We start from the raw sequence: 27,090 nt of genomic DNA on the forward strand, positions 1-27,090 counted from the left end.
CTGGAAATATGCCAGTCTATCTTTCTTCCTTCTTGAAGCATAACAGAAATCCTCTCTAGTCTCCAAATCTGTATGCTCAAATCCCCCAAAATACATTGGCAAGATACAGCAATTTGAATTTGTATGTGTCAGAGAATAGACCAGAGATAAGTATGTAGAACAGAAAATCCTGAACCAATGTTGGAGATTAATTAGCCACATTCAAAGTAAAACCCTTCAAGCAACCATTTCAAATAACATAGTGAGAAATACAGATGACAAATGTTGTCTGTGTTGCTCTGCAGAATGACCCTGAGGGCAGGATCAGAGCTACACCAGCCATCTGTTTGAACTTTCCTACTGAAGCATTTCTATGGATGCTTCCAAGTGATCCCATTGGTACTGAAGGAGAAGGAAAACCTGAGCAGTCCTGGTGCTTTTGGTGCCTTTATATGCACTGTGGTTAAACTGTGCCACTCAGTGTGGCTTTCAGCTGTCCCATCCAACCTTACATTGATGACCTAAAAAAAAAAAAAGAAGAATTTTGCATTTTATCCAATATGCCTGTTGCAAGACCACATGAATTTTATCGACATCCTGAAATCTGAATGAGTACATGTATGGGACAATATGAATGCCAGCATAAAAAATAGTGAACTAAATCCTTGCTTTGCTTAACACTGTATCTGTGCTCCTATAAACACAGAACCATAGAATGGCCTGGGTTGAAAAAAACCTTAAAGATCACCTAGTTCCAACTCTCCTGCCATGGGCAGGGAGACTTTTCAATTAATTAGGCTGCTCAGAGCCCAATCCAACCTGGTCTTGAACACTGTCAGGGGTGGGGCTTCCACAGCTTCTCAGGACAGCCAGTTTTAACTGCCTCACCACCCACATAGTAAAGAATCTCTTCCCGACATCTAATCTAAACCTACCCGCAGTTTGAAGTCATTTCCTCCTGTTTGTCACTACGTGCTCTTGCATAAAGTCCCTCTCATTTTTCTTTTAGGCTCCCTTCAGGTACTGGAGGGATCAATTAGGCCACCCCTACGCTGTCTCTTCTTCAGGCTGAGCAAACCCAATTCTGTCAGCCTTTCCTCATAGAGGGGCTGCATCCCTCTGATCATCTCTGCTGGCCAAACTGCTTTGGATCCAATTGGCTCTCTGGGTTGCAAATGCACATTTCTGGGTCATGTCCAGCACCATGGACAGATCTGAGACTTTAGATCAGAGTGCTGAGAGCAGCACAATTCAGCAATTGGAGACGGACTCTCTAGCTGCTTCTTCCTACTTAGGATTTTTTTCCCCAAAAAGCACAATAGATGTAATAAACAGCAACTGGCAATAATGATGCCAAAATCAAACAAACATCATCAGGCAGCCAGATTTTCCCAGGAAGGTCAGTGTCTTATTCTCAATCACAGTTGTTTAGGATTTTTTATCATGTATTTTTAATCTGAATAATATTTTCATTGGTCAGAATGATTTTTATATTTTAGCCTAAAAAGCTGCTTTTCCTTCAGAAAGATAATAAGTACATTACATTTCTGTACAACAAATCCAGCATATTAAAGGAATGTCAGTACTGAGCTGAGCAATTCACATTAATATACCAAAGTAATCTTTACCAGTTGCTGCTAAAAGGCCATGCAGATTTCCTTGTATTTGTCTCCTTTCTGAGCTCATTGTAGCACTTGCATCAGAAACAAGACAGCCTCATTCATGGCACTCCCTTCCATTTAATTAAGTCCTTAGAGGAACATTACAGAAGTTAGTAAGATTACTTAATGCATCCCTGGGAGAAACTCCAATACCCTACTAAAGGTCACTGCTCCTTTCAATAGGAATGCTTTCATTGTAACAAAGATTAATATGACTGTATTAATTGAATTAAGTGAAATGTATTCATTTTCTAATCTGAACAGTCTCCTTAATGAGTTATTATCAGAGGAGCATAAGAATGTAAAAGGCTAACAGTCTATGATTAAGACTTTCAAATTCAACCTTACTTAATATATCAAATTTTGTTTCATCTGCTATTTTGTCCATGAGCAAAACCAAAAATGCTTTCTAACCTACTTAAATAAAACTCTTAGGCTGATGATTAGACTTATATTCTAATATGGAATGCAAGACTGGACATCTTTGCAGTAGATAATTCCACATAATAGAAAGTATGCTACATTTAACACACATTGATAAATTTGCATTTTCGTGTGCAGAAATGTGCCTACATCTTGAGCTTTAACAAAGAAATTAAATGAAGCTTTCTCTGCATCCCTAAATTTATTTGTAGTATTAATCTAAAAAGATTGATTTGAAACATTAAAGTCAGGATTTAGTTTGACGTATTTCAGAGAGTGAAATCAACCAGGCTGATTTACACAAGTTGTGCAGGAAAGGATGGTAGTTCTTTTAAAGTCTGCTAAATTCACTGTGAGAGTCCTGCTGGGCAGGCCTGATTTGAAAATCATTTTCTTTGGCCTCTTGTTCCTTCTCATAAAGGACAACCCTGTCCCAGAGGGTCCAAACTTACGCAACAAGACCCCTCTGTTCCTTTCCTCCTGTCCATCTACCATTCCTCTGATGTACTCACCCTTGGCTGAGCTTCCAGCTTTTAAACCAGTTTTAGGTGTAATTTTTAATACCTGATAAACATCCATAAGTTAAAAAAGGAGAACAACATAAAATGAGAAAACTCGTTAAGAAGAAGCTTGAAGCAGTAGCTTATATGTTAAATCTTTGCAACTGACATGGAAAACTACAAGGATGGTCACATCCTATTGAAGGACTTCATTGACACCTTAAACCAAATGTGCACCATCTTAAAAAAGCAAACTCAAAAACCTCAAGAAAAGGCAAAACAAAACATTATTTAGTCAGAAGGCTTACTTTAAAAAGTATATTTAGTCAGCCAAAATACTGTGTCTAAGCTGGAAATGAAGTGACTCATTACTAAAAGCCTGTTACTGAGAGGTTCCATAGGGTTACATGCTGCATCTTGGTGCAGCTGGATGGCACAAAATAATCTGTATAGGTACTATTAGCATTTACATGAATTTCCTGGCTTTGTAATGACCAGTTGTCTTATTAATCTTCTGTCCTGTAGTGAGCACAGATAGGTTTAGTTCTCTGTTTTGATAGGAAAAGAAAAATAGTTGTGTTTTTATGTATGTGGCTGCCTTTTCGGTGTTGGCAAAAGCTTTTCTGCCCTAGAATAGATAAACTAGAAAGGGACTAGACTGAAATAGTAATTGAAAAAGAAAAATGTATGATAACTAACAGAAACACTAGGATTCATACTTAATTGAGGATTCATCCAGTCTTCTCTATCTGTGCAGCTGAAGAGAACACAAATGTATGAGAGCTTTTCTGAAACAAGAGAAAAAATATTTTACAGTAGGTAAGTTATTGAAGTGTCTTTTCCCCAGCTGTATCTCAGCAACTTCCAGAATAGCATTGAGGGATTCAACCAACACTTCCTTTGTGTGACATATTTTTCCCAAAATGTTAGTTTTGTTCCTGCTTCTTCTGCTGCTTTGGTTTGCCTTTTTTTTTTTTTTTTTTTTTTTTTTTTTTTTTTTTTTTTTTAAATTCCTCTGTGTCTGTAAAACAGATCTGTGTTTTCTCTGTAATTTTTATTTTATTTAAAAGAAAACTTCTTTGCTGAAAAGTATGTGGGTACAAGCTTAAAAAACAGACAACTTATAAATTGAGTGAAGTTTTAAAAGAGAGAGCTATATCAGAAGATAGAGACTTACACTTTTCTTATTGGTCTTCTTCAACTTTTCCATCCTTAACTACTCTTTTGTGCTTGAAATTAAAATAATATGTATGTCTTTACTCATTAAAAAGTTGATGTAAGAGTGGATTATTGTTATCTTTTTCTAATAAAAAGCCACATGCCTCCAAATGCATGTGAATGCATATCCTCCATGTGAGGATAAAAATATTGTACAAGCAAATTATTAATATGATTTAAAGAAAGAGAGAAATATCTAGAGATAGTTGCTCATGGGAATCTTTCTGTGTGCCAGTGCACATCTTTACAGTATCTGGAAATATTTTTTCCAAAGAATCAGCAAAAAACCTCAATATTTCAAATATGTTTGTTCACAAGTTGCAGGCAAAATATTCTCTCCTTCATCATTATCTTGACAGTAGTTCCCGTCTGAACACATGCATGAGATGGCATCATTCCTTTTAGGATTTGGTGACATAAATTATTTTCCTCACACTAACATTTTCCTAGTTGGGCAAAAGACATAATAAAGACAACAGGTTTATCTGTATCAGATATGTGTTCACCATTCTCCGCTTTCTTATTCGAAAAATTCCATTTATGCTAGGTTTATGATACATATTAGTTCATGATTTTCAGAGGTCAAGTCTTCTAAGCTTGGAAGGCCAAGTCAGTGTAGACCCATAAAATTATAAAGATGTAAAAACCAAAGATCTACCCGGTAGGATCATAAACCTGTGTCTGTCACCCTGTGCCTCTGGGTCATATTGACTGAAATCTTACTTGCATACACAGAGGCAGGAAGGTAATGACAGAACTGCTCAGATGGAGTATCCTGAAATGTTGATGTGATTGTTTACCTTCCATAAATCACGGTCTTGGCTAACCCACAAATTAAAAGGTCATGAGATTATTTCAAACCTATTAGGATATTTCACTTATATTTTTGTTTCATTCTTCTCCTCCCCCACATATCATTCATGATTTTATATGCAACCATAGCAAGACAATTCTGGGTACCCTGATCCTTTATAGATGGGGAAATATGCCCCTTTATATAATTTTCTATAGCTAACAGAAGAAGCCTCTGTTACTTGTACACTTCGAAAACAAAATGGTTTTGCATTATTTTTTACACAGAAACCTCAGTATCCTAGACTAATCTCAGCCTTAGCAATGAGGTCTTTATGTTAAAGTAGGACACCATAGGCTTATTCAGTTATTATATTCCACCAGGTTTGTTTGGACTAGAAAATTAAAGCAGGAATGACAGATATGTTTAAGCTATGTTGTTGTTTTGAATGTTTTATGCTATTCCTTTAAATGGTGAATTCTTACTTGATGAAAATAAGTAAACCTGCATATAAACTTAAGGTATGTACATAATAAATTATTAGTTAGAATTCTGGGAGAAATAAAGAGGGCTTTTAAAGAATCTAAAGAATTAAAGAAGTATTTTAAGTAACTAGTTCCTATATTTAGTATTTTTAAGTATTTAGTTATTTTGTTTGAACACGTGCAAAAAAAATTGAAAATTCTGTTCAGAGTTGTAGCTTCAGGCTTACAAATTAAATAGCACAAACCTGCAAGGACCAGTGGTCAAATTTCTCATTAACTGTCCTTTCAGAAAAAGCTGCCAACTTCATGACATCTTCAGAGTTGTCAAAAGATATTATCACAAAGCAAGCTTAGCCCCTGTAACACTTTCTGTCTATAAAGAATCAGAGAGGGAGTTTTGTGCCTATGGCTTGAAAATAAGGCATACAGTGATTGCACAAATTTATCTTAGCCAGAGCTGTGAGGTAAATAAAGGTGGGGTAGTGCACACAGAAATCTGTAATCCATAATATTCCCAACAGATTGAGCGTAAATGAAATTTTTTCCTGGTTTTGCAAACCTCAGTGATGGTATTTCATAATTTTAGAAAACATTACATGCATACCAGAACATTTGAACTGCAAATATGCAGAAAAATATATAGGCAGTAGAATACAAAAAAAAGACACAGGTAGATTTCCACACGGGCAGTGTTGTTGATTTTACATCAGAGAAAGCTAAAGTACAAAGTCCTTCCCGTGTGCTGCTATATATCCATAGCAAATATATAAAAATTGCAATCTTAAAGCATATATTAACTGACCATATTTTCAAATTCATAAAAAATGTTCTGTACACATACACCAAGAGCACTCCTACATAGTGTCCATAAAGCCCATGGAGACACTGGATAGATACAAAGTGTGTCTCACTTATGCAGCCTCGTGGTGACAGAGACACCAAAGGTTTCACTGTGTAGCTCTCGGAGCAATGATCCACATCAGGAGCCCTGCCTTGTTCCAACGCTTTGTGCACCCTTCAGCAAACCCTGAGCGCCATCTCCTCCTTTGCCTCTGGATGGCCTCAGCCCAAGCCTTGGGAGAGCTTCAGACCTACAGATCCCACTGTACTGATGAGACACTAAATCTCACCAAGGAAAAAACACACTAGGATCCTGACTGTGCTGCTGCATTATGTTCCTTTTCATCAGCAACCTTAAAGAAAACAGGCTCTATCCAACACGCGCAGACCTGAAAGAAAAAGAGCTTAGCAGTCACTATCTGAGCTCTAAAGGCAAAAAAACATGTAAAGAGAAGCTTGAAAAAGTCTGAAAAAGTTACCTACTAAATGGCACATGAAATATTGACAAAGAATATTTAATCACCTTTTTTTTTTTTTTTTTTTTTTTAAATTTAAAATCACCTAGACAAAACTTAGTGTTTGGCATCTCAGTAGAAGGAGACAAAAACTGAATGCATTTGACTGTTTTGTCAAACACATATATGCACGGCTAAATATAAGTCACATCAAAATGCTTCAAAACAATGATTTGAGGCCAATATGAACCACAGCAAAAGTGGTTTCTTAAAAGAAACTGAAAAATAAAACAGTAAGGCTTTTTGTCTCAAGAGGAAATGTTAATAAAGCCAAACTGCTCTAATTTATTTAAAAAATTAATCTATCCAAAATATTTAAAATGTGTAGTTTAAAATTAAAATATTCTGTAACTCTTGAGATTTCTACAAGCACTAATAAATTGAGCCAGCCATTCCTTCATACTGGGACATTACTAGGTATATTAAAGAACGTGTCTTTTTACTTGAGAATTAAGAAGTTTGCTTAATGTCATACATGTAGCCAGACACAACCATTACCTGTAATAAAGCCTCCACAACCAGTCTACTGCTTTAATTAGTAGTTTGACTTTCCTAGATATGAAAAATCATTCTCTTCTGCCACTGAATTATTTTTTAATTTGATAAAACTGAATTAACAATATGTGCTATTCATGGATGCAATCTATGGACACAGATTTGAAACAGATGCTCCTAATATTCTTTCTTCCCCTTGTATTTCATCTGTATGAATCACTGCCTGGGTAGGCACCATCTGTCCTTTGTTCTCTGTAGCCAGAATGGGCCACTTCAGAAGGGGAAAAAAAAAAAAAAAAACAGTGTCAGAATTTCCTGGACAATGCAAATTCTGAGTTAAGGCAGCACAGCTACTTCAGACTGGGATCAAACTATTTTAGTCTCCTTGTTATCCAAAATAGTTTGGGTTAATTATTTCTTTCATTATAAGAGACTTTTCTCAGAACGTCTGACCTTTTTGAACACCTTTCTAGTGTGTTGATGCATGGAAATTGCAGAACTCAATGCAAGTGTTTCTTTCATACTCTCACAATCAATCTCTACAAAAGTAACAACATCTAATTGTGTCTTCCAGACAGTGACCAGTTTATGCATCAGAGAACCTCATTTACCCCACGACCTCAGCGCTGCACTGGCAGTTCAGGTTTAGCTGGTTATTTACCATACAATATAAGCACAAATCTCTATTAGCAAAGCGCATTGCTTTGTAATATGGATCTCTTCTTATACTTTACTATTCCACCTACTTCTATGATTTGCAAATTCTAAGTGATGCTTTCCTCCGTGACATTGCTGAAAACCACAGGCTTAGCTGTGTATTTTTGTGGTTTGCCTCTTTGATACCTCTGCCTGCCTACAAAGAATGCAGGCAAAGAAGAGATTTTTAGTGAAGGAAAAAAAGCAGTAAAAAGATAAACTACTCAACAGAGAGTACCAAGGACTCTGTAAAGGAAGAGTACAGAGGCTCTTAATCTGGGAATCAGATGTGTCCAACCACATTTATATATTCTCAAAAGGCCTAAGCCTAGCAAGGAGATGTTAAATTCTTAAAGAGGGTGGCAGTTCTCAGGAGTGGCACGGGATGGGGACTGAAAAAGAGAGCAGTCAAACGCAACCTAAAGGTCGTGCCAAATCCAGCTGCGGGTCCCCTCTGGCGGGGACCTTTGCTCCACGCCCATCATCCCGCCGGCCCGCGGCCGTGCGCTGCACAAGCAGCGCCTGTGGCCCAGGAGAGACCGGCCCGCTCGCCTGGATGCCTCCACACTCACCGGCCGGGTCACCTCGGCATTTTCACAGAATCAGTTTAGTTGGAACAGACCTTTGAGATCATCGGGTCCAAGCTATGAGTGAACGCCAGCTTGCCAACCCGACCATGGCTCTCAGCGCCACATCCAGTCTTGTCTTTAACGCCTCCAGGGACGACGACTCCTCCACTTCCCTGCGCAGTCCATTCCAACATCTATCACCTATCATCTATCACCCCTTTGGTGAAGAAATTACTCCTAATGTCCATACTAAACCTCCTCGGGGGCAGCTTAGGACTCTGCCCCCTCGTCCTATTGCCCGGGAGAAGAGGCCAGCCCCTAACTTCCCTCAAAACCCGAGCTAACCGTGCCAGTCCCGTGCTACCTGCTCCAATCTCGAGCGGCTCCTTGCCCGTACCACCTCCGCTGCGGGAGGACGGCGCGTCCTACGCTCACAGCGGTACGGACCCGGAGACCGGCTCCATCCACTCGCACAGCCCGCGCCGCGGGGCCCTGCCCTGGGCAGCCCCCGCCACACGCTCAGGGCTTCCCACCAGCAGAAGTTCGGCTCGCGCGGCCCGAGGCACGCCGCGGAGAGGCAGCACCGATTGAACCCCGGCCCTCCCACCCGCCGTGCGCAGACCCCGCCGTGCCCGGGGTCTCTCCGCCCCATCCCGCACGAAGGCCGCCTCCCTCCTCCTGGCTCCCGGCTCCCGGGGCGGGGGGCGGGAAGGGGGAGCCCGGCGCGCGTCCCGCTCGCTGGGCGGCGCGCGCGGGCGGGGCTGGCCCGTGACGCGCGGCCGGGCGGCGTAAACAGCGCGGGGCAAGCGCGCCGCCCCCGCGGCCCAGCCGACCGGCCTCGCCCCCCGCCGGGGACGGACGGACGGGCGGCGCGGAGAGGGGACGGGAGGGGAGGAACGGCACGGCCGGCGCTCCTTTTCGCACCGTCCTCGAGAGCTTTGACGCCGCAGCCCGGCGGGGGCGGCGGGCGAGGGAAGTGCCCGGGGCGGGAGGAGCCGCCTCGGGCTGCGGATCGCGGCCGGGGCGCCGGGCTCGGTCCCCCGGTAAGGCAGGCGGCGGCGGAGCCCGAGCGGCGGCAGGAGCCGGGCGGTGAAGATGGCGACCCCGGGCATGGGCTGGCAGCAGCCGCAGCACGGCTACGGCGGCGGCTCCGCGTCCGGCGCGGGAAAACTCGGCTCGGGCTCGGCACAGCCGGGGCTGGGCGCCGAGCACAGCCCGGACCTGCACTTCAAAATGAGCAAGAAGATCGCCCAGCTGACGAAGGTGAGGAAGGCGCGCCGGGTCCTTAAACGCCTCGGGTGTCTTCCTCCTTCGCTCCTTGCCCTCATGCGGGCAGCGATGGGCCTGGAGAGGGTCAGACTCTCGGAGCTGATGGCAGATCCGGGTGGAATGCGGTCGGATTTGTACCCCGGAGGCCGAGCCCGGAGCGCCCTCGGTCCCCGGGAGCATCCCCCGGTCGCCGCGGGCAGGAGCGCGCCGTGGTCCCGCGGGGCAGGAGAGGAGCTGCCGCAGTACCGGCCCCCGTTAGCGGTGTCCGAATCCCGCCTGGCACAGTCAGGTATCCCGGTGTGCGGATCCCTGACTGCTGGGTTGGTATTGGTTGTTTATTCTGTGGAAATTGTAGCTTCTCTTCTAGCGCTGTTATTCAAGTGATGCTTGCCTTCTCTTTGCTGAAGTGCTGTTATTTAAGGAGTCTGGTAATATCTAAGGCATAATAAATGCCTTAGATGGCGAGGGTGAAGTGTGAGAAAATTTCTTTTCCGCTGTTGCTGATTGAACAGTTTTCATTATGTCATCCCCGGTCTAGAGATTGCATTGTATCTCTGTGAGAGGCCGGAGTCGAGCTAGGAGGTGTTTTAAAGCCTTATGCCGAGGCAGGTAGGCCCAATGTTTCAGATGTGACTGTAGCTGTGATTTAGTTAAAGTAACATAAAACAATGCTTTGGTGCTGTAATCTCTCTCGTGTGATGCTCAAGCTGTAGGCAGATGACATTGTTTAGGAAATGTGAGGCAGATTGTCTTTATTGAAGAGAAAAGCCAAATAAGTAATTTTTGTCAGGAATTTAATAGCTAAAACATTTAAAGATAATTTTAAAGCACTGTGGGAACTGCCAGTATTTTTAACGTGTATGATAAAATGGATGAAGGTGACATTTCGTTGTAACTAAGAGTGAAGAGAATGAAGACTGCTGGCAGTCTCACAGTGGAGACAGTTCACATTTATGTACAGTTGATGCGCCATTGACCAGTTAAAAATGGTATTTATCGTGGCATGCTGTGCACCTTAATGTGTTGGAAAGCTGATAGCTGAGGGGTATCTTGTCCTTGAATTCAAAGTCCAGTTTCTTTTGATGTTTCTTTTGATGATATGGAACTTTAATTGCATAAACATAAAGAGAAAAGCTGAACTGAAATAAGCTGAAGAATCTCCTTGGTTTTGCTCAGTGGTCATACAAATAATGAAGTTAAGCATGAAAGATATTACTACAGCTTTGTGCTCCCTAAAAGGTGTAAAAAGCACCTGGAGACCCTAAATGTGTTCTGGGCTTACCTTAAGGCCTAGGTGCATATGCGAAGTAATACTTTCAAAGAAGAATTTATATCTGTGTGTGTGCCTTTGATATATTTCCTTTACTTTCTCTAGGAAATTACCCGGCAGTTTATAGTTTATTTCAAAAACAGCGTTCCACTTGTGATGTGACGTCATTTGTGTATTACCTATGAGTTCCACATCACTGGGCATGTGCCCTGTGCACTCTCACTTATTGTGCATCGAATATCTTGAGGTGGATGTGAGTTAATTATGGATTTAAATGCATGGTGCTGAAATATTTTGAACTCCTGTATTGGAAAATACAAAAAGAGTGAAAGTGAATACTTTTTTTTTTTTTTTTTTTTTTTAATGATCCACAGTAGAGCTCATCTAAGAGTCTGTATATTGTATGCAAGTCTGTCCTGACAAAGACTTCAGATTAAAGTACACCTTCAGTGTAAATAAAACCTGTGAGTTGTTTTCTGCTGTGTATTTCATATTATTGCAAAGTGTGTGCTTATACAAGGAGTTTACAAGTGAATTAGGCTGTTGTAGGGATGGAGTCTTGTATGTGTCTCAGTGACTTGCAGATTCTGGCAGTGTTTTAGTTTGTGTGTTGTGTTCTGTTTTCAAGTTTTAGGGAGAAAGCTTGGGAAATCAGCTGATCTTTCTATTGAGTGAAGGTCTGGAGTGGATAACAGTACTTTGAAATGTAAACTAAGGTGTATATAAAAATACTTCTCTTGCATTTGTTGCAACAATAAAATTAAGACTAAGGATTAGGATTAAGAATAAAGGTATTGTATAAAATGTATGTCTTTAAGGTAGAGGTGCATATTTTGACAGTTTTGTAGCTAAAGGGCTCAGGTTCTACATTTCTGTTAACCTACTTGACCCTTCAGAAAGGGAGGCTTACAAGAATTGTAGAAACTTCTGGGCAAAGTATGATCTAAACTTTCTAATCTGCTCTAGAATCTGAAGCCTGATTTGATAGCTGGCTGCAGAAATTAATCCTTGGGAAAGGACTCTAGCTACCGGGGAAAAAATATAAATGTAATAAATTAATTTATAAGTTTATTTCAATTTATGTTTTAATCTCTCCCTAAGTGAGGCTTAACTGTCAGAGAAGAGTAAACTTCACTTTGCCGAAGAATCCTTGAAATAAGGTGTTGCAAAAAAGATTTTAGGATATTTCTGTTTAAGTCTTCTGACTAAATTCTGCTGTTCTCGCTATGTCAGGTGCTTACCAGCATATGTGCATAAAATTCCTCTTCAGTAATTAGAAATTATTGTTAGGAGTACCACTTCTTAATTGTGCTTCTCAAGTTGTTTTATATCTAATATATAAGGTACTTCTCGCATGTCTTTCAACCATTTTACCCATTTATTTATTTTTTGTTCTAACTCTTCTTGAAGCATGTCTTGGTAATATAATGATTCCCCCTGTGGATTTGGAGCAGAAGGCACATTACCAGGTTAAAACAAACCCACCAATACAGGGTGGTAAAAGAAAATCCAAATACTCATTGTCCAAAGATTACACACAGTTAAGTTACCCAGACAGTCTCTGTCTTCTGACAAAAGAAATGTGACTCCATAGTTCACTTTTGCCTATCCTTGTACAGTTTGTATTATGAGCTGTGGATAGGAGCAGAAGAAAATGCTTTCCCCACAGAAGATGAGCGTCACTCATGAATTAAATGTAAAACTCCAAAATTAGGATTCCTCAGCTATGTTTTCACATTACTTAAAGGGAATCTAATGTTTTAGTCAAAACAGTACAGGAACACAAAGTAAAAGGTGAAATTTGTCTAATAACCAGATTTATTCAGTAATTCAGAGTGAAGCAAAATAAGGTATGAATCCATTTCAGTAAGCAAAACAATTCTAAAGTGCTTAACCATATGTTTACTTTTTGTTGGGAGAGAAAGACTTACTTGATTTAACTTCAATATACTTAATTCACAGGGGAAGGTAAAACAAGTGGTTAGAAATGCAGGTCTAAAAAAACCAAGATGATACTTCATGTCATGTCCAAGGACTGCAGTAGATTGTAACTGAAGCAATTTTAGGTCTTCCTCTTCAGTATAAGCTCCTTATTTTCAGGCATTTCGGAAGATCTGTGTACCAGTTTGGGATAAAGTAACATCTGACACAAAGATTAAAGCCAACAAGAAATAAACTGCAATTATGAGATTGCAGATATGTATTTGTACTATTGCATGCAGGAGTGCTAATGCAGTGTTGAATTGTGCCTGCTGCAGATGAAAATATGCATATATATTTAATTAGTTTGCATAAGACAACTGGATTAGAAACAAAAAACAAGGTCCATGCTTGCATCACTAGGAGGGAATGGCATTAGTTTTCACGATTCTCAAAAGAGTTCAGGTGGCTTGTTTCTCATTTTGGATTTGTTGGGGTGTTGCTTTTTTGTTGCTTTTGTTTCTTCTTTTTTGTGATGTAGTTTGTAGCTTGAGCATTTGTGATTGAGAAATCCATATCCTAAGTGTGTCTGTAAAGTCTGTTGTGCAAGTTTTGCAACATCAACCTCAATCTAACTTCTACAGAATAGCTGCATGATTTGTGTTGGGACTATAAAAAGAGAACCTTCAGTATTAGTTCGGTTGTATGATATTTGTTGCAGAAATTTTACATTAACTGGAGCAGCTCTGATGAGAAAATATAACCTGGCAATGTGCTCTTGCAGCCCAGAAAACCAAGGGCTGCGTCGAGGGAATGTGACCAACAGGTCAAGGGGACTGATTCTCCCCCTCTGCTTTACTCTCCTGAGACCCCCAGCTGGGTGCTGTGTCTAGCTCTGGGGTCCCCAGCACACAAAAGACGTGGACCTGCTGGAGCACGCCCAGAGAAGGGTTCAGAAGATGATCAGAGGAGGCCATTAAGATGCTCAGAGGGCTGGAGCACCTCTCCTACAGAGACAGGCTGAGAGAGCTAGGCTTGTTCAGCCTGGAGAGGAGAAGGTGCTGAGGAGACATCAGAGCTACCTTCCAGTACCTAAAGGGAGCCTGCAAGAGAGCTGGAGAGGGCCTTTGGATAACTGAATTAGGTATTAGGAAGAAGTTCTTTACTGAGTGGGTGATAAGGCACTAGAACAGGTTGCCTAGAGAAGCTGTGTATGCCCCATCCCTGGAAATGTTCGAGGCCAGGCTTGATGGGGTTTTGAACAAACTGGTGTTACGGAAAGTGTCCCTACACATGGCAGTGGGGTTGGAATTGGCTGACCTTTATGGTCCTTTCCAACCCAAACTATCGTATGATTCTGGGAGAAGAGGCTGTAAATGCCCTGAAGATGATCTCTACCCTACAGATAGCATTTTTGTCTATTTAATAAGAAGAAACTGTATAAAACACTAATATTTTTCCTTGGTACATACTTAGAGCTTGATATTTCAGTTCTGGGAAGGTTTTGGAAAACTCAGTTCAAAGATTACAGTAACAAAGTTAACCAAGACACATCATCCTTGAGTAAACAAGAAACTGGAATCCAAGACTCCTGAGACCTGACTTCTCAATTTTTTCCAACACCTTCTTGCCTATATTTGGGAAACAAAATCTTTGTTTTTTCCTTTAGTCTTCCTGTGTTAGAGAGAAAGAAGTACTTAAGACAATAGGCATTAATGTTGTTGTTAATTGAGTCAATGTCTAGGGGATGTAGATAGTAAATTTATTTCAAAGACTGAAGAGCAAATTTGAAGATCTTTAATTCAGATGCTTATGTTTTTTATTGTATGTATTCTCTTTTTGGGATTGTTAAAGGTCTTCCTCGGTAATTACAGAATGCAGTTTTATAGAAGTAAGAGCTGAAAGGTTTGACTTATATAAATTATTTTAAACAAAATGTTTTCAGCGAAACTTGGTCAGTTTTTATTTGGAAGTGTTCTGCCTCAGGAAACAAAACAACTAAACCTCTTGCAGAAGGTTCATTGTGCATAAAATTATAAGAAAACTTTAAAAAAAGAGCCCTTAAAGCCAGGGAGGACATGAGAATCTAAAAATCCCTGTAGAACTGTTTTGATGTTAGCTGTCATCATGTTGTAGTTGATACCATTAACAGTTTCGTAAAAACTTGGGATTTAGCTTTTTAAGCAGCCTTATGTCATCTCGCCAATGTGTGTTAACACTGGCAGTAGGCCAGTATTTGTAACAGTTCTAGGATTGCATGAAAAGAACTGAAATTTTGAGGCTGGTGTGATTTAAGTACATATTGTAATGTCAGTATTTTCCATATTATTCTGATTGGTAATGTTTGAATAAATATTGTGTTACTACATTAAATATAGTAGCAAGAACTAAAAGATCTGAAAATGTGATATTCAATTAATTTACATTTCTCTGGAGATATTTAACTTTGTTTTCTGTTAATTTTTTCAAAGATAGCTGAAGTAAGTCCTCTAAGAGGGGAGAGACATCTTAGGTGGGAAAAGAGAAACTTGCTCCAGAAATACTGTGTTTAACTCTCTTAAGATTTTTCTTTTTTAAATTATGCTAGTGTAGTCTCTCTGTCTTCCCTGTCAGACTCTTCCCATGTGTTATTCCAACTGTGTTCTTATTCTGCAGTAATTATGGTCTTAGCAAGGGGTATTCACAGAAGTTTTCTGTACTCATGATAGGACATTTTTGCCCAGTTCCATCTTTCTCTTTACACTGTCTTTAAGACCATCTGGTATAGTTCAAAAGAAGTAAGTAGAGCTTTCAGGTTCTCGATATCTTCAGCAGAACTTCAGTAAAATCAACAGTTACTGTCTTCATCTGAATACTTCCTGGTGGATGCACAATGAATTGCTTTAAAGCAGCTGTGACTTCTAATTTAGACCTGAAAAGGTCTTTCTTACCTTACATGTTTTGTAGGACAAGAATGATGGAATTTGGTGGTTGATGAGGATCATATAGCTCTCAAATGGTTCTTCCGTTTATTATCATTGCAAACTTGTAAGGTAAGACTGCAGGGGTTCTATGTTGACCTGATATGGGTAAATTTTAGAGCTCAGTGTTGTGATGTGTGGATTAGGTTGATGACTTTACACTCTTTTATCACAAGGCATCAAGAAGAAAGAAGGAGGGCAAGAATGAAATATTTTTGATATAGAAAAGAAATATACTTGAATTCCTTTGCTCTCCACCCACATAGTTTTAATGGTTGATAGGTAATTCCAAGTTCTTCTGGGGCCACTGATAACTTACTGTTCTAAAGATATTTCCTGTATATGTGTGTAGTTGAAAGTGTGATGTTGAAAAACTGTCTGATCACACATTCACATATGTTACTAGTTTAAAATGCCTCTTCAATACACTTGTGCATATATCAGCTTCTTTGGGATTATTTAGGGTTGGGGTTTTTGTTGTTGTTGTTGTTTGGTTTGGGGTTTTTTGGTTTGTTTGTGTTTTTTGTTTGTCTTGTTTTGGGTTTGTTTTTTGTTTTTTTTTCCCCCCTCATTTTAAGAACGTCCAAAAGAATAATAAAGTGAAGAGATAAATAAATAAATTGGGGGAGAGGATAAATAACATGACATGGCAGCTGGGGACATAGTTTTGTGGTGGACTTGAGAGTGTTAGGTTTATGGTTGGACATGATGATCTTAAGGCTCTTTTCCAACCTAATGAATCTTAAGATTCTATATGCATCCTCTTGTTACTTATTCACTGCTAAAATTAAATAGTATAGAGTTACAAGGAGCTAGAAGACTGTGAGATGTTACTGCTCTGGTCTGTACTTCAGCTGTTACAACTGATACCTGAACACTTTAAGGATATTTAAATAAAAATTGGGAAGACATGGATTTTATTACAAACTTCAATGTTAACAACATATTAAAACCAGCATTAAAGAAGAAAGAACATTCAGGACATAAATGAAATCCGATATTGCAGCACCCATGAAGTTTGAAATCTGCCAACCTTTATTTTTATATCTGCCAATCTCTGCTTTTTATATAGGACAATATAAACCTTATATAAAATAGGAAATATTTTGAATATATATTGATTTTGGGTTTTGTTGTTACCGTTTTCAGCTAGCTACTGCATTATGAAAGAAGGCTTTTGCAATTTTCTTTTTAGATAGAAATGCCTGTTCACTGTTAAGAATGCAATACTGAAATGCTTTCCTTCAGATGTAAAAGTTGTAAACTGGAGAGTCTTTTATGTATATTTGAAAAAGGAAATCAGTACTTGAACGCCATAACTGTACAAGATATTTATAGATTAATTACTTCATACACTTGTAAATTAGTATGAGCACAGCATTCTGAAGTACTCAGTCCTGTAAGGAGTTCTGATTTGACAAGTCTTATAAAAATGTATTAGCAGAAGACAGTCTGGTGGGTCTCTTGGTGGTTTTTTGGTGTAATTTTTTTTTTTGGTGGTGGTATTTCAAATATCATGGATGTATGTATTCTCAGACTTAGCACTTCTTTAGAAGAAGTCAAATGCCAATTTAATATTAAACGTTGTGGTTTTGTGCTTTTTTCAAGCACAGTAGAATTATATTTGCCGACATCATTGCTTTACATGCTTGGCTATTTCTGTATGGTCATGCAACCTCTTGTTTACCATACTTTATTTTTTAATGTCTAGAAGTACAATTAGAGGTATACTGCATCTAATACACACATAGAAGTGTTGTTTGTCATAAGTCATTGTTTTGGTGCAGCAACTTCTAGCCGTGGGTAGCTTCTAAGCACTTAAATTATTTCAATATCTCATTCTCTGAACTCAGGCTTTGGCTTTAATAAAAACAATAATTTTGTCAGTGATACTACTGCTTTTCAGCCTTCCAGTGAAAAGTTCCAGTTTTCCATTGAAGCTTCATTCTCCTTTGAGCAGTACAAAAGGAGGAGGGTATTACCTTAAAATAGTCACTTTTTCTAACTGCTTGCAGGCTTGCTGCTAAATAAACCCAGCAAATCTCAACATAACATTATGAAATCAGATATATATGTCTCTTGGCCGATACAAGTTCGGCAGTAGTAAGCCAAGCATCTGTGTATTCTTCTAATGACTGATGTCATACCAGTAACCAAAGGCATTGCATTCCAAAAATAACCAGAAGAAACAAAACAGTCTAAAGCTATTCACCATCTCGTCCTACTTATTGCATATTACCTGGTCCTGTTTCCTAAGCCAGGCTCTTACTGAATCTAGAAGGATAGGAGGAGGAAGATGAACCTTTTGCTGAGGTTGTCACTTGACTTGGATCAAAATGACAGCTTTTAAAAATAGCTAATGTTGAAAAGTTTATGAAGTCCTTCTTCAAGATGCTGCCATTAAATAAAAGACAACCTTTTAGCTACAGGAAGTAGTATGAGGTGAATATGAGAAGTTTTTTATTTTAATTTTTATGATATTAAAGTAATCTTTTCAGCCAGTTTCCTAAAATTTAATTTCTAGAAATCTGAATTTTAATGTGTTCAGAAAACAGGTGAGCTATAATCGAAAGATTTTTATTTGAGCAGTGCTTTTGCTCACAATGTGACTGAAAGCTATAACTTTCAGTAGAGGGTGTCTGACGCTGCCTTCTCAGATCTAGTATTTTGCAGTATGGGTGCTGATGTGTTTGGATAGGTTGTACTAAAATGTATTGCAGTAATCTTCTGTGACTGTCCTTGTCCTTTTAAAGTTTGACAAATGAATATAATGGAAAATTATTTCTTTAATAAGAATTAGGGAAAAGGACTTAATTTTTTGATTTTACTGCTTTGTGTAATAGTAAGTGTGGGTTTCACACTTAAAATACGGTTTATTGTTGCTGATTGTAATAAGTAATCAATGATATGTTTATATATAAAAAGCAAAACAGCATGAAAAGCTATGTATGTCTTTCTTCTCCACATTAATCTGTCTTGGCAACATAGCTCATTTATTGAAGAAAATACTCTGTGTTGTGACACAGAATGGAAGAAATTTATTTGAAATTTTGGATCCATTATTTTGTCTGTGTTGTTCATTAGCTTTCCAGTGTTAACTTAGAGTTATATGCCATAAAAAATCATCCAGTCCTTTCCCCAACTATTTTTTTTTTTTTTTTTTTTTTTTTTAAAGCTTATGTCCATTTGCTTTATACTGAGGCTGAACTTCAACACAAAGCTCAGTTTACATATTCTTTGAGCTGACCTGGAAGTGTTCTGTGGCCGTTCTTTCTATTCCTGTGATTCTTGTCTTCCTTCGTTTCTGTGCTCTGTTTCACACCTTGAGAATGGGCCGCATTGTGGATTGAAAAGATATGTATGGCAGTTTGGTGTATTAGGTATATTCTGTCTTGCCTCCAAATATCCAATGCATGAGATCATAATTCTTACCATTTTGGGCAGACACTGCTTTAGGAGGTACCTTCTGCACAAGTGAGGAGCCTGCAGCTAGTTTAGCCTCTGTTGGTTTGTGATCTTTTCCATAGCTGGAGTGGATACTCTAGAATAAATTAGATTTCAAATAGCAGATTGTTGGTAGGGTGAGGGGGTGTTGTTTGTTGCTGAAGATTTTTGTGGGGTTTTTTTGGTTTTTTTTTTGTTTTGTTTTGTTTTTTGTTTTTTTTTTTTTTTTTTTTTTTTTTTGTTTTTTTTTTTTTTTTGTTTTGGGTTTTTTTGTTTTTTTTTTTTTTTTTTAACAAAGCTGTTTGTATAATAGACTATGTTCCTCTAATGGAAATTTAAAAATGTTTTGGGTTAGGGTTTTGTTGTGGTTTTTTTTTCGTGGGTTTTTTTTTGTCTCTGTGAGGTTTTTTATTTGTTTTGTTTTTGTTTTCCTTACACATTTATGCTCCCTGGTCCTGAGGGAAATTAAATTTCCTGCTTTCAAAAAACAGTTAGCTTGATAAAGCTGTCGACAGAAGTAACATGCCTTCTCACTCTGGCATATAAAAAAATTACATCCTCATCAAAAACTCTACCTTCTATGTGGGCCTGTATGAAATTTTGATAAAGTTGGTACCTTAATAAAAGTCCTGGCTCACAAGCTGTATTCCACTCTGCATTCACTACTGATCTTGAGCCTCATCGATTCTCATGTATAGAAAAGGAATTCCTAGTAGAAAAGAGAGAATTTTTTAAAGCTTTAGAAGGAAATGAAGAAAATTCTCTGGTCTTGGAAGCATAAAAACCCAGTCGCTTTGTCAAAGAATTGAGAGTAGTCTTAAGTTTACCTACGAGTACTAATTTTATCAAAGAACACAATCTATATATATGTAGTGAAGTGTGAGGCTGCTTTTCTTGGGAGACGTGTGAGGCTCTCCTCTTGGGAAGAGGAGCCTTGCCAGAAGCTTTGCCTGTGGGCAGTGTTGGGTCTGTGTTGAATTTTTCTCTTGCCCCTTGGCTGCAGGGGCGGGTGGCAGCCACAGCTCTCGGTGATCCTGAGCATGGGGCCACCTCCACATCTTACCCTCACTGGCCCTGGTGTCTGCAGCGACCAAGTTTGACTTGGTTCATGCAAACCACCTACTGGCAAGATCTCGTTGGAGGCCTGGCTTATCTAAATACAATTTCCCAAATGTTTTATGTAGTTGGTGTGGTGAGCTATAAGATTGATTCTGCTGAACGCTATGGGAGTAAGTGCAGTGAATTATTTCTCTGAAAGTGTGTGCCATGCTGTTGTGTAGTGTCTTCCCAGAAACCTGGCAGAATTAAAAAAAAAAAAAAAGGAGCAAGAAGTGAAAATTAAAACAGGCACTAGTATTTTTCAGACTTCAGTCAGTTAGTAAATTAAGTAATGTTTGAGAGTATTTGAATGAATAGCAGCATTTTCTTAATTTTGTTAGGACTCTGAAGAGGTATTTATGTTTGATTTTCGAAAGCTGACTTACAGAATATACTACAAAAAATCGGTTAATTATTTGTTTTTATTGTGTTCTGAAATAACTGTATGTTTAGCTTTTAAGAGTCCTAGAACCTGGAAATGCAATTGTCTTGTCATAAAGTTCACTTAAGGTATGTCTCTTATTTCTGGATTCTGCCCAATGTATCTTAGGTTCACAAGTCCTCAAAATAAGAGGAAATTGCCTCTTGAGACAACATACTACTTAAAACCCCTTACTTAGGTGATTAATCAGAAACAGTGATCCAGGTTTGTAAAATGACTACCATTTTCACTCTTTTCCTCCACTTAGGTGTTACTACTTCTTGTTTTAGGAAGTTCTGAACTTAATATTACTCTTCCGAGAGAAAATTCATTTGTTTGTGTGTGGAATAATTTTGTAGAATGAGGATCTCTAGGGATCTATATACCTGAAAGGTTAAAATCGGATATGCAAATATTCAAGAAATAAATCTGACAGGAAATGCAGCTCTGAGACAAACACAACTTGAGCCTCTTGGTCTGTCCCATTTTCCTTGCAGTAACTTCAGGTCTAGTCATATAGCAGATGTATCAGCTATAGTCTAGATAGGTGATTGGAGGGTAAATGGGATTCTTTCTCAAAGGGAGGCAGATTGGAGAATTTGTACATCTGTCGCTAAACCTTTTTTTTTTTTTTTTTTTTTTTTCCTTCAGTATGTTTCTCAATATCTAACTGTCTTGGGAAATTGCCTGAAGCTGCTGTGCAACAGATTTGTAATTTTTTTTTCTGGCATAACCTGATTGATAGAGATTGCCAGAACTGAAAAGTGGTTTTGATTTGGTGTTGGTACTGCCACACCTGTCTCAGCACAAGGGTATTGATTTGTGGTTGCAAGTACGTCCCAAGTGAGCCTGTAACAGGAGGCAGTCATTGTTTACAGTTGAGTAAATAATGAATTGGGAAACAGCATGAATTAGTTGGATACTCTGCATTGAGTTCTAGTGTATTTTATGTCTAGTTCTGTGATTGAGGACTGCCCAAAATATAGGCGGTATAGTGAGAACTTAATGAAAACTATGGAAAGCTGACAAGTACAAGCACATGTTTAACTTTTTAGCTGTAAAATGAGACATTTCTGAAATGTACATAGGTCTGTTTTTATGCATCAAGCTTGTTCATTTTTAATGAACTTACCATAAAAAACCTTACACTTTCATGGAAAAGATTTTGTTTTGGAAGCTGTATTATATGCAATCTCTTTAACCCTTAAACTATAGGTAGAGAGCAATGGAAATTCTCTTAAAGTGTAGATTAAAATTAGGGAGAGGATCTGCTAGAAACAGCATAGAGCTAAATACCAAAAACTTTTCATCTTTATTAGAACCTTTCCTGACTGTGTAATGGGAGCAGTGGTGGATCAGTAACCGTGAAGATACTTGGGTTAGTGTGTAAAAGTGATGTTAAAAACCCACCAACAAACCAAAGCTTAAATGGTATTTGCTACCTAATTTGAAATTCAGCTTTGAAAAAATATTGGAAAGCTTAAGCCAATTTGCTGTTGACTGTTAAATGTCTAACTCTGAAAACCAAATTGTTCCATGCTGTCTCTTAACAAGTTGTGTGCTATAATATTTTGTATTGAGCTACAGCTGCTGTATTGACAGCTGCATTGTACATAGTCTTAAAATGGGCCTTGGAATGATATCTCAGTGTGTTCTTTGTATATGAGTGGCATAGATAATTCTTAAATTTTTCTCTTAACTAATTATGTATCTTGCAGTATGCCACCAACTTAGCTTATTTTTTTGTTTCTCTGATTCTGTGTAAAAAATGCAAGATTTTTGCAGTAGTAGTCAGAACTAAGCATGTTTGTATGAGAGACTGAATATATATAAGCTGACAGGTGCGTGATACAGACCTATATCCACCAGAGGCCTTGAGGTGATTATTTAATGTGAAATTGCACACAAGTGCTTCAATGATTTTTTTCTTTCTCACAGATCTACTTGTTTGATTCACATGTATTCCTTGATTTAAGATTGCCACTGTTTTCTCATTTGTTGAATTAAAAAAGGGAATTAATAGATGCTGAAGAAAGAAGACTTCCTTTAATCATCTTTATCATATTAGCTATCACTTGTTTTCTTCTTAGGATAGCTAATCACAGCCGAAACTTGAGGTCTCAATGAAGATTCTTATTTGACTGGCCCATCAGGTGTGGGGAATTTTTGTTGGAAGCAAAAAATTCTGAACAGTCTTACCTACAGAATTCTGTGTGATGGATTGCTTAAAGAATAGGAGTTAATGTCTCCCATTTGATGTGGAATAAAGTAAGTATTGTGAAATACGCAAATCATTAACGATATTAAGTACTCTTAAAATGAGCTCCTTCTATTCCAATTGCCAAACAGAAGCAGTAGCAGAAGCCTTTATTGCAATTGCATGAGACAAGTTTTTAAGAACATTCACTAGGGTAGCTCTCCAGATTATCTCACTGATGGAGTTTGGATTCAACTGGATAGTCATAATCCGGAAGTATAGCTGTTGGTCTGAGTGTTCAGGATTCTCCTTTTACAGTTTTTAATGGGAAGAATAGAAAAAAGAGATTCTTTATGACAAAGCAGTATAATTGTATGCTTTTATCAGAGCTTCAATTTTCTTGTAGGTCCCTTATGGAGATATTGCAATTTTCCTACTTAAGTATGGAATTTTTTTTTTCCACTTTTTATTGAATGATTTAGAAAACGTGTGGTGGAAGGAACTGCACAAACTTTTAAGTAGATATTATGAGAAAAAATGTATTTAGGGTTTTTTTTGTGGGGTTTTTTTTTGGTAGGACTGTTTTTTACGGAGATTTAAAATCGGTTACATCTCCGCTGTTCTTTGTCATGTGCCTGTGAATTTTCTCAAAGTGTGTACTAGACAAGTAGACATTAAAGTAGACTAAACTCAGTTCAGTAGGCTGAACTCGGGACTTGGTGTTGTGGTCAGTTGTGTGAAGCCCAGTTGAGGGCTGGTCACTAACAGTGTGCCCTAGAGGCCAGTCTGTTCGGGATACACCATGAATCCCAGACACACACCAACGTCTTTGTTACGACCTGGATGGTGAGACAGAATGCACACTCAGCAAGCTCGTAGCCAATATAAAAGTGGGACAAGGGGTTGATAAACAGATGGGTGTGCTGCTATTCAGAGCTGGACAGGCTGGAGGAATGCACCGACAGGAACCTCATGCAAAGGCCTATCTGGGGCAGCACAGCAAGGACGTGGTTAGAATCGACTGGCTGGAAAGAGCTGGGCAGTAAAGGCCCCAGGGTCCTGACTGACACGAGTTGAACGTGGGCCAGCAGTGTGCCTTTGGCAAAGAAGGTCAATGACGTGCTGGAATGAGTGTCACGGCAGTTCAGGGGAGGTGATCCCTCCCCTCTGCTCTGTGCTGGTGAAACACACCTGGAGTGCTGGGTCTGGTTCTAAGGCTCCCCCATATGAGAGAGTCATGGACGTACTGAAGCAAGTCCAGCAAAAGACCGCTAGGACCATCTGTCATCCTGGGAGAGTCTGAGAGCTGCGACTGCTTAGCCTGGAGAAGGGAAGGCTCAGGGGGATCTTAGGAATGTGTGTGCACACCAGATGGTGAGGAGTAAGAGGAATGAGCAGGCATATTCTTAGTGGTGTCTCATGAAAACATAAGGCAGTAGGCACAAACAAAAACATAAGAAAACACTTCTTTTTTTTTTTTTTTTTTTTTTACTCTGAGGATGGTCAAATTCTGGCACAGGCTGCCCTGATAGCGTTGAGTCGTCGTCTTCCTTGGAGACATTCAAAACCCACCTGAGCAAGGCCCAGCATAGTTTGTTCTAGCTGACCCTGCTTTGCTCAGAGTCTGGGTTAGGCTAGGTAACTAACCTCCAGATGGGTCTTCTGTCCTCAGCCTTTCTGTGATTCGGTATACGTGGTGTTTCTGTGGTAGCTACTCTGTCAGACCTGTAAGTTCTGAGTGTCCTATGTGAAAACTAATAGTCATTTTTGTGTAAATACTGAGATATAGCTAGGAATTACAATTCTTTTTCATTGCATGATTGGTACCTGTAGGTTACTGGAAAATATCCCAGTAGGCCACTGCGAACTTGTACTAGGTTCATCTTGGGCTTGGCTCTGAAAATCAGCTTGGACGCTCAACTGATGACTGTGCCACTTTCTGCTTACTTCATGCTTTTGCATCTATAATATAAATTAAAGCAAACAAAAAACCCACAAAAAGCAAAACAGGGGAATTAGTGCTAAGTCTTAGCATGAACATCGATTTTATTCTTTGCTTAAAAGGAAGGGATGATAAATTCTTTGAAGTAATTTCTTTCTCAGGAATTAGCTCAAATTATTCTGCAGTTATTAAAAATTCCATGAGTCTGGTTGGAATTTCTTTTATTTATTCTGGAAACTTAGCATTGAAACATCCAGAGGTGATTTGTAGTTAGTGCCTTCTAGAAAGTGGAAAGATGCTGTAGATAAAAATACTGTGTTGGGAGTCTTGCAGTATATGTTTTTCACTAATATTTCTTTCCTGCATAACTGTGTACTTGCTTGGAAGGCTCCATGCCTTTCCTTCCTTAAACAAGTCTGGAAAGTAGAAAATCAATTATGAGCGAGCAATGGATTTGTTTTCCAGTCTGGTTTTCGAAACACTGGTGAAAATTTCTTCTTTGATTTGTTAGGGGCTGAGTGGTATATTCTTATCTGCATGGTCTCATCTGCTGTGAGGAACCACTAGATACTCAAATTGTGTAGGGTCTACAGAAATTCTTGAGGAAATTAATCTCAAAAAAGATCAGGCATTGAGAGGAAAAGACTTGCAGGCAGAGAGAGTGCAAAGATGAACTTCATTTTGGTGGGGAAGAGGAAATCGGGAAGACCTTTACTCTGGCTTGTCATACAGTAGTGCTGGGGGGTTTTTTTTGGAAAACTGAATACAAAAAACCCTTTTTTTGCTAATGCTTTCATCAGCTCAATACTTGAGGACTCTCCAGTAAGAATGAACAGCGTGTATGAGTGATAATTATGCTGACTATGCCTTGCTTTCAGGTTTACAAGCAAACTAAGAGGAAAAGAGATGATCTTTCTTTAGTGTCTACTTCATTTACAATTATCCTAAAGTACTTGTGACATTTTCAGGTGATGGCACTCAGAAATATTGCTTTGGATATCCTCTAGCACAGATTTCGAAATGGAGATGCTTCATTTTACTTTACATTTCTGCAGTTGTTCTGTCTCTATCATCCCTGCTTTTCTTTCTTCCCCCCTTGCCAAATGAAAGAAGAAACAAATCCCTTTCATTTTAGATATTTAAAGCCAGTTCCCAGTATTGGTGGGTACTTACTACAAAAATTATGTTTTCCTAAAAAGCAGGACAACTCAGCTTACATACCCTTAGTTATTAAAAAGAAAAATCTAAAACAAGGCAATGACCAGACATGTTTTCATCATAAACATCTACTGGAAAATAAATGTTTAAAAACATGACACTTTAGATAATGAAAGTTAATAGGGGATTGGATTTGAGGGTGAAATAGATGAAGATTTAAGAGGAAATTCTTAGTCTTGAACTATAATGAAACTAGCTTGGATGATAAAGCAAGGAAATATATTTAGAAGGAAATGGGAAAGCAATTTTTTTAGAATTTGGATTATTTTGAGTGTTATTTGTTCTATGTAGTACAGAGAACTACATGACTTAAGTGTTTCTTTCTCATGAAAATACAGTAGGTGAAAGTACAGATGATGTGATTGTATGAAGGATAATTTAGCCCAGTTTAGCAAAAAAGGGAGACCTAAATTATAATTTATATCAATAGAATTGCTTATGACTGGGTTAGACATTACTTATAGTAGCATTTTCAAAAACAGGATTGATTTTAGAACAAAATAGAAAAACTTAAGCTTTGCTTTCAGACAATCAATGGAACCAGCTGAGTAATCTCACTGCTTTTATATGATTGGTTTTTGCACTCCAAATTGAGATTTTCTAAGTGTGATGGATTTGTTATTGAAATATAATTTGCAGAAAATTTCAACTTCTGTTCATTCTTTTAGTCTCTCATTGTTTCATTGTCAGTGAATATCATCCTTTAAGGCATTTGATCCTGCTGAAGACAACCCACTTCTTCGGTGCCATCTCTCATATTTGGCACCAAAAGGCTGTTTTTCTTCTATGGAATGCTTTTTCATGCAGTAATACAATTTTGCTTTTTCTTAAGAAAAGGAATAATTGGTGAATTAAAAAGTTGATTTTCCTTCTAAAAATACGTAGAGTGAGAGAACTTTCTGAATGACATTGGGAAAAAAATTCTAGTTTCATTAACTGTGACTTGATTGACCATTAGGATGTAATTTGATGATACTAAATGCAAAAATTGGAAAAGGAAAGGACACTTTAGCTAGCAGGTGATTAAAGCAGATGGAAATATGGCATCTCTGTTTTCTCTGTAATGTAGTTCTGAAACAATGCTGATGATTTCAGATGAACAAATAATTTTTAAGTCATGCTGAAGTAGTCTTAGAAGCATTGTAAATGACTTGTATTTTGATAATATTTGTATAGT

The 27,090-nt window shown here is 38.6% G+C and overlaps 1 protein-coding gene across 7 annotated transcripts in view; it reads left to right on the top strand.

Moving 5' to 3' along the window:
* The first annotated feature begins 9,269 nt into the window (after positions 1-9,269).
* FAM184A (family with sequence similarity 184 member A) overlaps positions 9,270-27,090 on the top strand; it is a 72,132-nt gene continuing 54,311 nt past the window's right edge. For 2 of the 7 annotated variants that reach the window (XM_058420053.1, XM_058420054.1), the window contains exon 1: positions 9,270-9,437. In XM_058420053.1, the coding sequence (XP_058276036.1) occupies positions 9,270-9,437 (168 nt within the window). The remainder of the gene's footprint in view (positions 9,438-27,090) is intronic. The other 5 variants (XR_009207716.1, XM_058420055.1, XM_058420056.1 and 2 more) reach the window with 3 other exon arrangements.

Source organism: Hirundo rustica, chromosome 3, assembly GCF_015227805.2.
Source record: "Hirundo rustica isolate bHirRus1 chromosome 3, bHirRus1.pri.v3, whole genome shotgun sequence".
Classification (NCBI taxonomy): domain Eukaryota; kingdom Metazoa; phylum Chordata; class Aves; order Passeriformes; family Hirundinidae; genus Hirundo; species Hirundo rustica.